Source organism: Scomber scombrus, chromosome 19, assembly GCF_963691925.1.
Source record: "Scomber scombrus chromosome 19, fScoSco1.1, whole genome shotgun sequence".
NCBI classification, from domain to species: Eukaryota; Metazoa; Chordata; class Actinopteri; order Scombriformes; family Scombridae; genus Scomber; species Scomber scombrus.
Window position 1 is genome coordinate 12,190,163 of NC_084988.1, and position 9,960 is coordinate 12,200,122.

Below are 9,960 nucleotides of genomic sequence, written 5' to 3' on the forward strand. Positions count from 1 at the left end.
TAACCTTGCTCAATTCTGACTAAAAATGACTGTGCACTGTATGCTAAAAGATTAAAATTATGTTTAGAGGGAGAGTTTATTTTCTACAACATAGTTAGGTTGTATGAAAGGTCGGCACATCTGTAATAACATCCATCTTGTTTTAATTGGTGTCAAGTCAATGATCTTATTCTTGGGCTTCTACAAAGCTTTTGATACTGTCGCACACTCTTTTATGAGGCTTTACAATAATTTGGGTTTGGAAAGAAATTAAGGAATATCATAAGTACATTCTATACTAACATTAATAATTGTGTCTCCTTAGCTCCATGTTTTGATGTCAAACATGGAATTAGACAAGGGTGCCCTATCTCACCATTTTTGTTTTAAATTCCTGTAGAACTTCTTAATATGTTTATTGTCGATTGCGTAATTGTAGAAGGTGTTAAGATAGGTGACAAGGTTCTAACCGGCTAATGATACCTGCTGTTTGTTCCTTCAAAATGAGCTTCAAGTACTCATTATTATAGATGCCTTAAAACGTTTTCAAGTGCATCAGGCCTCACTATTAATAAAAAAATAAGTGTGAAATAAGATTTCTGTAGATGATATAAAGGTTTTAAGAAGTTGTCAAGTATTTGGGAATCACTAAGCAAATGTCAAGATGAAAGAGTCTTTTAAAAAAAGTTGTTGATATTTTGCCCCTCTCATGTATGTTAATGAAATTGACAACATTATTAGGAACACCATACAATATAACACACCCTAGTACATCACCATCACCCACTATGATCTCAATAATAAACATAAAGTAGAATTATCACCTTCTTGACAATGTCAATAAAAATGGAAAATGTATAATCTTCATAAATATAGAATTTAAAGCAGAGCTATTACATTGGATTGAATTAGATTGCACAGGTCTATCTAAAAAAGTGGCCAGCGACTGTATAGTTTCTCCATGGTTATGGTTATGGTTATAGTGATAATAATACATTTTATTTTATTTATAAAGCACGTTACATTTTCAAAGCAAAACTCAAAGTGCTACAAGACAAATAAAACAATAAACACCAGATAATAATTAAAATACAAAAGATCTATTAAAAATAAATAATGTTTTTTTTCCCTCCGCACCATTAGGGGGCGTGTGTCTGCTGTAAATAAATGCCATCGTGGGTAGTCGAGGGCCGCCCAGCCATGTTGAGGAGTCTGTCAAGCAAACTGCAGCCCGCCATTGTGTAGAAACCAAGCTCTATAGAGAGATAGGGGCGCTTGGTTGAAACTCTTCAATAGCTAGACTAATTCTGCACCCTGCCGCTTTTATTTAGGAGTATATACAGTTACACAGGCTCCGGGGGGGAAAAGACATGTCAGCCAGCAGCCTTCTTGAACAGGTAAAGAGAGGTATTTTCTGAACATTTACGAGGGCCAAATTTCTCAGCATCGCGACGGCTAGCGAGGATAGCTTAGCTCAGAGGCAGCGGCTGTGGCTCAGTAGTGCAGTAGGCCTGACCACCTGCTAAAGGAACTGACTGCTGAAAAATATATCTCTTCATCTATTTTTTCCCCTTCCTCTCTTCTCATAAATCAAACCTTCATGAATCACCTGGACCCAATCCAGAGACCGAAAGGCCAAGCTAATAAAGGTAAGAACAAATATTGTCTTAACGTGATCGTCTTGGGTTGAGAGAATGCGGATCTTTTTTTACGTGCGGTGCGCGTTGAAAATCTTGCGTGCGCGGATGTGATCGCTAATCTCAGGCCTGCCTGTTAGCTGGACATGTTTTTTTGGTATTCAGTGTTAACTACTCAGCGAAACACAACACGACATTATGTTCAACAAGAGTGTTTTCAATCCTACACACACTCAGCCTCCTTTACATCCTCTGCAACGGCAGTCGTAGGTTCACACAACTAACTAGCTAACTATTGGCTAGCTAACGTTAAATGGCAACATGATACACATCAGCATCCTTTTCCTGGTTTACTTGCACCACTTTTTATTGCAATGACAGGTGCGAGAGTGAAGTCTTATTACTCCCTCTCACTAGATAGTGGTCCCTGTTAGACATTATTGCTACAGGTGCCAACCTAGCATGTTGGCCACTCGGCTAATGTTAGCCAAGTCCGTCATGTTGAAAGGACTCTTGGCGCTCGTTAACATGGAGACGCTGCGCACTGCACGCAGCTAGCACGCTAGCTGTGTGGTTGCTAAGTTAACCCAAAATGACACGTCTTCCGACATGCTTTTCCTGTATCCAAACCGGCCTTGTGCTTTCCAGTCATCATGCTTTTCAGACTGTAATGTTAGACAACGTGTTTTTACCAACCAGTTTGTTTTTATTTCACTTTTTCTTGTCCTAAAAAAGCTCGTCCAATTCCGTCAGCTGTAACAGAGAGCACTAAACTTCAGGATACAATGCCTTGAACGCTGGTCCACCTGCATTTAACATATATTTAATCTACTTGGGAAGTTCACCAGTGTCATAAACTAGCTATAATTTCGTTTAGTCTGTTGTAGGTGAGTTTTAAGTGTTATATCGTGCCAATATACAGCCTGTGCAAAGTACATTTGATTCATCTCATTGCTTAAGCCTATGCTGTGTAATCTAAAGCATATTTAGGTGTTGCATGATGTTTTATTGCACCCAGTTAAGTGTCTTTTCCCGTGACACTCATTAATAATTGCAGGGAGTGGTATAGTTATGTAATAGGCACTGATGTGAAATGAATAGATAATGTTATGTATCTCACGCAGACCCGTATGCTCTGTTTACATCCGTGTTGTTTTTCTTTTCAGTGCAAAACGGAGCTGTGACCCAAAAGGATACTTTGAATGACGATGAGTTTGAGCCTTACCTGAATACTCAGGCCAGACAGGTAAGCTTTATTGACCAGTGTTTGCCCATAGGCTCTAATTTTAAGTTTAATCACATTTATTATAATGTATCAATGACTTAAGTATCCTCAAGTTTGTTTTTTCTCTTAGTGAATTATAAATCTTTTTATTTATCTTTCCCCAATTATTGTATTATAATTCATATATGTAATCAACACGTTGGTAACTTCCATTTGCATCTCATTAGTGGACTTTGACTGTTATTATTTGGACTTTACAATTACTTTTTTATTGTATATGTATATTGCACACTTTTATGTACATTTTTTAAAAGTAATAGAGGCACATGGTGGCGTCTAAGAAAATGCTGACCTCAGTTGCTCAGAACATCCCAACTATATAGTTAATATTACCTGCCATCTTTGATACACAGGGTTATTGTGTATCAAAGATGTTGATTATTGTGAGATGTATTCGCGATGTATATGTATCCAGTTGATTGTAAGCTGGATATTGTGTATATGCATTAAGATGCAGAGAATCATTATAATGTTGACTGGTTAAAAAATCTCTTCTTTTCTGAACATTGAATATAAGTCTTTTAAAGTTAATATTAGAAGATTGCTATGAAGAGATGTGTTGGTGTAATTTATTTGGTAACTACTCAACAATAAGTTTCTCTATCAGAAGATAAATAGGCTGATATACCTGTTTTTGTATTTGTGCACATTTTTGCTTTACAAAGAAATACAGTAAGGCCTTAAGGGTTTGCAGATGGATTGAGAGCTTTTGTTGAATATCTTGCATTCAATGGCCTTGGATTATATTTCTCTTTACTGTGGTAGATGGAGTCCCCCTTGTGTAGTAACAGGCACACTGTCTGAAGTGGGCTTTAGATGAAATGAATGGAGCCTGTATTTTCCTCCACTTATAAAAATGCAGCATCTTTTTGATCAAGAGACTGTTTACTGACACTTTTTTTTCTTATTGTATAGTTCAGGGCTATACATGTCCTGATCAGTGATATACTAAGAACAGTAGATTGTTTTTTATTTTTATGTGGTGAATCTTTCCTATATAATATAATTACAGTAATGTAATAACTTTGCTCATCTCTTATCTTGGTCTGACTTTTTGGATCTCCAAGAATAAGGTATATACATATCAAACAGAAGCTGATCATATACTGTTTTCAGTTAAGTGTGAGTGTGTTGTGGCAAAGAACTTTTATTTAAAACTTGCGACTAAAACAAATTCTTTTTCTATCTAGAGCAATGCCTATACGGCCATGTCGGACTCGTACATGCCCAGCTACTACAGCCCCTCCATAGGATTTTCCTACTCCCTAAATGAGGCAGCATGGTCCACAGGTGGGGACCCTCCTATGCCTTACCTGGCCTCCTATGGACAGCTGAGCAACGGAGAGCCCCACTACCTCCCGGACGCTATGTTTGGCCAGCCAGGGCCCCTGGGGAGCAACCCTTTCCTGGGTCAGCACGGCTTCAACTTCTTCCCAGGTGGTATCGACTTCTCAGCGTGGGGCAATAGCAGCTCTCAGGGACAGTCGGGGACACCGCAGAGCTCGGGCTACAGCAGCAGCTATGCCTATGCACCCAGCTCACTTGGAGGTGCCATGATCGATGGACAGTCCCCATTTGCACCTGCTGCCAATGAGCCCCTTAACAAGGCACCTGGTATGAACAGCCTTGACCAGGGCATGGCAGGGCTTAAGATCGGTGGTGCTGCTCCTGGTGGAAATGGGGACATGGCTCCTAAGGTGGTTGGCCCTGGCTTACCTGGTGGGGGTCCCCTTGGCCCTGTATCATCTGTTGGACCCCCTAGCATGCCTCCTGTCTCAATTGCCCCTGCCAAACCTGCCTCCTGGGCAGATATTGCCAGCAAGCCAGCCAAGCCTCAACCGAAGCTGAAAACCAAGGGTGGCATGGCCGGTGCCAATTTGCCTCCTCCGCCCATTAAACACAACATGGACATCGGCACTTGGGACAACAAGGGTACTATGCCTAAGGCTGCCACCCCTCAGCAGGTGCCCTCTATTCCCAGCAATGGGCAGCCACCCAATCAGGCGTCCCCACAGTCCGGAGCTACTGCTGCAGGTAACCCACAAATGCCCCTCAGCAATGGACAGCTGGTACCCCCTGTTTCCCAGATGGGCCAGCATCAGCTTCCACCCGGGCAGCCAGGTATGGCTCAGATGCCCCAGCCTCCTCTCTCCCAGGGTCCTCCTCCTCCCCCAAGCCAACAACAGCAGCCCTCTCAACCTACTCGCTGGGTCCCTCCACGGAACCGGGCCAATGGATTTGGGGATGCCAGTGGGAGTGGTACAGGCCAGTCGCCTCCCAACTCCTCTGGTGTAGGCGTGGTTCCCGGAGTTCCTTCTGAGCCTCACCCAGTCTTAGAGAAGTTGCGTATGGTCAACAATTATAACCCCAAGGACTTTGACTGGAATCCCAAGCAGGGCCGGGTGTTTATCATCAAGAGCTACTCAGAGGATGACATCCACCGCTCCATCAAGTATAACATCTGGTGCAGCACGGAGCATGGCAACAAGAGGCTTGATGCAGCGTACCGTTCGTTGGGTGGCAAAGGGCCGCTTTATCTTCTGTTCAGTGTCAATGGAAGTGGGCACTTCTGTGGCGTAGCAGAGATGCGCTCGCCCGTGGACTATAACACGTCTGCTGGCGTGTGGTCGCAGGACAAGTGGAAGGGTCGTTTTGATGTGCGTTGGATCTTTGTAAAGGACGTTCCCAACAGTCAGCTGAGACACATTCGACTGGAGAACAACGAAAACAAGCCAGTGACCAACTCTCGGGACACACAAGAGGTGCCACTGGACAAGGCCAGGCAGGTGCTAAAGATCATCGCTGGATATAAACACACCACTTCCATCTTCGATGACTTTTCTCACTACGAGAAGCGTCAGGAGGAGGAAGAGTGTGTGAAAAAGGTAAAAGAGTTATTGCTGAATGAAGTAAAAGATAAAACAGATGAATTTAAAACGGATGCTCGGCTTTTAACTTGTGTAGAAAAAAAGTGCAGTGTATGAAACCAGTTTGGATGTGTGTGCATGTAAAACGCTGCTTTTTGCATTACAAAGGAACACGTCTTGAGGATTTACAGCTGAATTGAGTTTACGGTGCACAGTAGGATATTTTGTGACTTTTCTTTCCCTCCAGTTTTTCTTTTTTACTGTGGTTTTGTTTTCTACTTGTTTTTATGTATTGTCATGCTTTAAACTAGAACAATGAACACCAGAAAATGTTTTACTTGGTGGCATTCACTTTAGAGCTCATATAAGATGAAAACCTTTTGAAACAATCGGAGGATTACATGAGAATGTACTTGAAAAATTGAATTGAATGGTTTATATTGTGTTTCAGTTGTTTCATTTTAATTTGATAGGAATAGATTCACCTGAAAAGGCTACATCAACATATATATTGTCCAGCCTCCTGAACTCATGTGCAATGTAACTTTTCATACTATGTCTTTACTCACTGGAAAGTATTGGATGAAGTCTGTTTAGCTATTTTGAACTTCTGGCATCAACATAAGGAACAAAAATAGAGCACGTGTGTTGCAGTGCACATAATGTAGTTTGCATTTCTTTCTAATTTTAGCAAGGTCCTGTTTAATACTGGGGCGTTGATTCCTGCACACACATTTTGTTACTTTTTTTTAGTTACAAACTAATGGAAAAATAAGCCAAGACAACATAATAACATGAGTCTTTGAAGCTTAACATAGCACTCATTCACCTTTTCATAAGTTGCCATTTTTGCCTTCTTGCTATTATATGGATTGCACACTTGTTTTTCCTGCAGATGAAGATAATGTTTATTATCCAGTATGTTGTGATTTTAGCAGGCTTTAACCCAAAAATTGGTTGTCCTTTATTGACTTCGCTGTATCCCATTTGAGGTATGCCTTAAAAGGAATTTGTACCCCTTGTTAAAACCATGAAAAGTACCATTTAAAAGTTACTTTAATGTTTCACAGCAGGATACATGAGCATAAAAGAAAAACGAGTTGTCCAGGATCCATGAAACATGTCATTTATGATTATAGATTTGGGAATATTGGGTTTATCTGCTGCTTGCATCCTCACATACTCTGCCAGCAAAACATCCTTACATAAACCAGTATAGCAACCTTAGACAACTGATAAGATTCACGTATATATTGTAATAGTTCTATTGTTAAACTTTCAGTGTTTTTGGATGTTCATTTAGAAAATGGGAAATTTAAAATCACATTTAGAAATGTGATTTTTTTCACATTTAAGGGGTTAATTTGTGTCAAATTGATATAAGACTTACAATTTTCAGTTTTAAGTGCCATCTTATTGGTAGCCACTTTCATTTAATATAAGCCAAACCACTAGAAAACTAAAACTAAAACGATGGGTTAATAAATTGCATGGTGTTGATACAAACAAAACAATTCGTACATTTTAAAATAACCAAGCACTTTGCACTGTATGCATTGTTTATTCAAAGTATACTCAGGCAATTTTTAATAATGGGTTGACATCATGTAAAAGAAGGTTTTAAATTTGGCGTGTGAGATGTTCGACTCTACCTAAATCTAATATGATGTCTGTAGACAGTTGTCTGTATTTTAGCTTTTGACCATGACCTGCTGTGCTTAATGTGAAATTAGCACACGCCATCAAAATCTTACTTCTGCATCCAAATGTGGACTGGTTTCTGTATTACTTTTGTCAATTTTATACAAGTTTTTTGAGTATATAAAGGTGTTTTTCAATCTGAAATTGTTCCAAATGCGCTCAGTTTTCACTCTTCTATGTGTGACAGGTGGAGGTCCAAGGCAGTGAGCCATATCCCAGCAACCCAAGCAACAGGAGTCATTACAGGCTTCAGGTAATTTGCCTCATCTGTGGACATACATTGAAACAGTCCTTATGTTATTTTAATACTTGATGAAGAGATTTCTGTCAGAAATATTCATTATACACCCAGAACTTAGTATGTATTCATATCAAAGGATGAATTGTTGATTGTTCTTGAGAAGTCAAGCATTTGTATCCAAAACTTACATCTGTTTGAGTTGCCATTTGGAGTTAGCTGTAACATGCTAATATTTTGACTGTTTTTTGTTTTTGTATTATGTCTAATTTGCTGTCTCTCTGTGTTCTAGGAGCGCCAAGGACGAGTCAAGTAACAGTTGGTGCTTTGGTCAAAAGACTGCAATGGCCCCACCTAAAGCCCTATCCACCCCATTACGTCATTACATCCAGATCTCTAAGAAATTCTAATAGGGGTGAAGAATTAACCAAGGACAAAAAATTAAATGAAGACTCTCTTGATTTCTTTTGACTTTAAAGACTTACTTCGAACTTGTAGTAAAAAGAAAAGGAAACGATTATTCATAGGACTACAACTAAATGCATAGCATCCTTAGGTGAAATCTTTTTTGCCCCACCCCATTCCACTACATATGCTTTTTCCCTCGTATGCTGCTTTTTCCTTTTTTAAACGAAAGGATCATCCTCTGTTTTTTATGGTCCATGAGCAAGTCTGTAATTCTCACACAAACACACAAATCCAATAGAAATTTGTAGTGTTGGCTTATAATAATCTCCCAAAGTCGAGAATGGTCCGTTTGTCTTATTTTATTTGTAAACCCCCACCCCCTCACCTATCTTCTGAGGATGCTCACATCTTAAACCAGGACCCAGTGGAGTTTCCTCCTCAGTGGATTTTCATCGTAGGCGGGTGTCAACTACGCTCCCTCCAGAATCTGTTTCGTACATGCTTGACATGTTTTTGTTTGAGAGGACTGCAGATGTTCAAATTGGCCCTCTATTTTGTTTTCGGATATGTTGGACGGAGTGTGTGGGGAAGGTAGGGTGTGGAGGATCTGGAGAGGAAGAGTAAGGAAGGGGGTCAAGAGTTTGAAAGCAGAAGAAATGTTAAGTTGAGCCTTGCTCGGTGTATAATTTCATGGTCTAAAAAAAATTGGGGCCCTCTGTTAACAGTCTTCATTGGATTTTATTTACCCTCTTTTTCTTTCCCTTGGACAAATTAATTCATTGTTGCTATGGGCTGCTTTCTTGTTTTTTGTTTTTTTTTCCTCCTCTCTCCGTTTTCTAAAGACAGTGATGCGAGGGGCCTTGCCTCCACTCTTTCTATTAATCAGTTCAAAAGTAATAAATGTGATATATTCAGCAGAACTGGTGTGCATTCCCCTTGTTTGACTGTAAAGCAATTTTGTCATGCAGCGCGTCTGTGCACTCTTTTCATCTGTTTTTCTTTTCCCACATGGATATATGAACAAATGTTTTTCTGCTAACCTTTCATACTCAACCCGTCCGCTCCCCATTCTGACCTCAATTTTCACCACTGTACCCTGCATTTCTTACCCCTCTACTTTCCAAACCTGCCTTGTCCTCCACATTTCCCATTTTCCCGTTTCTGACTGCTCAGCCAACCATACTATAATATCACAATCAGCTTCCACCATTTTCAGAATGTCATTGTTGGTGAGTAAAAAACAAAAAAAAGGAGAAAAAAACGCAAGGTCCTCTTTCAGAACTACTGGCTTTTATTTGTGGCATAATAAAGATGCTCCACAAAGTGATGTGTGGCTTTTTTCTTCATCATCAGCTGTTTGTTTTTCTTTAGTCACATGGGCGGCCAGCTGTAGACCTATCTGTCAACTTGTGTAGTACCCTTTTATTTACAGCAGGTGAAACATCAATGCACCTTTTGGGACATGCTGTGTGGTTTTACCGTGCTGTATTTTATTTTCCTTTTGATTGTTTTTGTGGTTGTACACTAATTACTTTGCATAACGAATGAATGGGCCTACATCGATCGCCTATTATCAGCCACATTTGTGTCAGAACTGATAACAGGAGCTTGACAGTAAGCAAAGATATGAACATGATGTGAAATAAGGGACGTGAATGCTATATGTTGCTTGACATTGTTGAGTTTGTTTTAAAAATTGAGGAAAATGTAATCTTTTCGTAAAGGCTCACCTATGTTCATGCAGTGGAAAAATCATCTGCAATCCGCCATTTTCTCCAGCTCATCTGTGTAGTTGTATTGAACGCAGTGGCCACAAGAGGGCGACACAGCATCAGTATTACTCAC

At 40.1% G+C, this 9,960-nt stretch overlaps 1 protein-coding gene across 1 annotated transcript; it reads left to right on the forward strand.

The window, feature by feature from the left end:
• Positions 1–1,206: 1,206 nt before the first annotated feature.
• Positions 1,207–9,464, forward strand: ythdf2 (YTH N6-methyladenosine RNA binding protein F2). Its single transcript, XM_062440394.1, has 6 exons — positions 1,207–1,376; positions 1,604–1,628; positions 2,783–2,862; positions 4,092–5,786; positions 7,657–7,722; positions 8,000–9,464. Exons 1-6 carry the CDS (start codon positions 1,350–1,352, stop codon positions 8,021–8,023), a joined length of 1,917 nt encoding a protein of 638 aa, XP_062296378.1. The 5' UTR covers positions 1,207–1,349; the 3' UTR covers positions 8,024–9,464.
• The last annotated feature ends 496 nt before the right edge of the window (positions 9,465–9,960 follow it).

Bases quoted from the DNA above. Each gene is read 5' to 3' on its own strand.
- ythdf2 (XM_062440394.1), top strand. From the start codon at position 1,350: ATGTCAGCCAGCAGCCTTCTTGAACAG. The intron at 1,629-2,782 runs GTAAGAACAAAT...TTTTCTTTTCAG, and splicing joins GAAAGGCCAAGCTAATAAAG to TGCAAAACGGAGCTGTGACC. The intron at 2,863-4,091 runs GTAAGCTTTATT...TTTTCTATCTAG, and splicing joins TGAATACTCAGGCCAGACAG to AGCAATGCCTATACGGCCAT.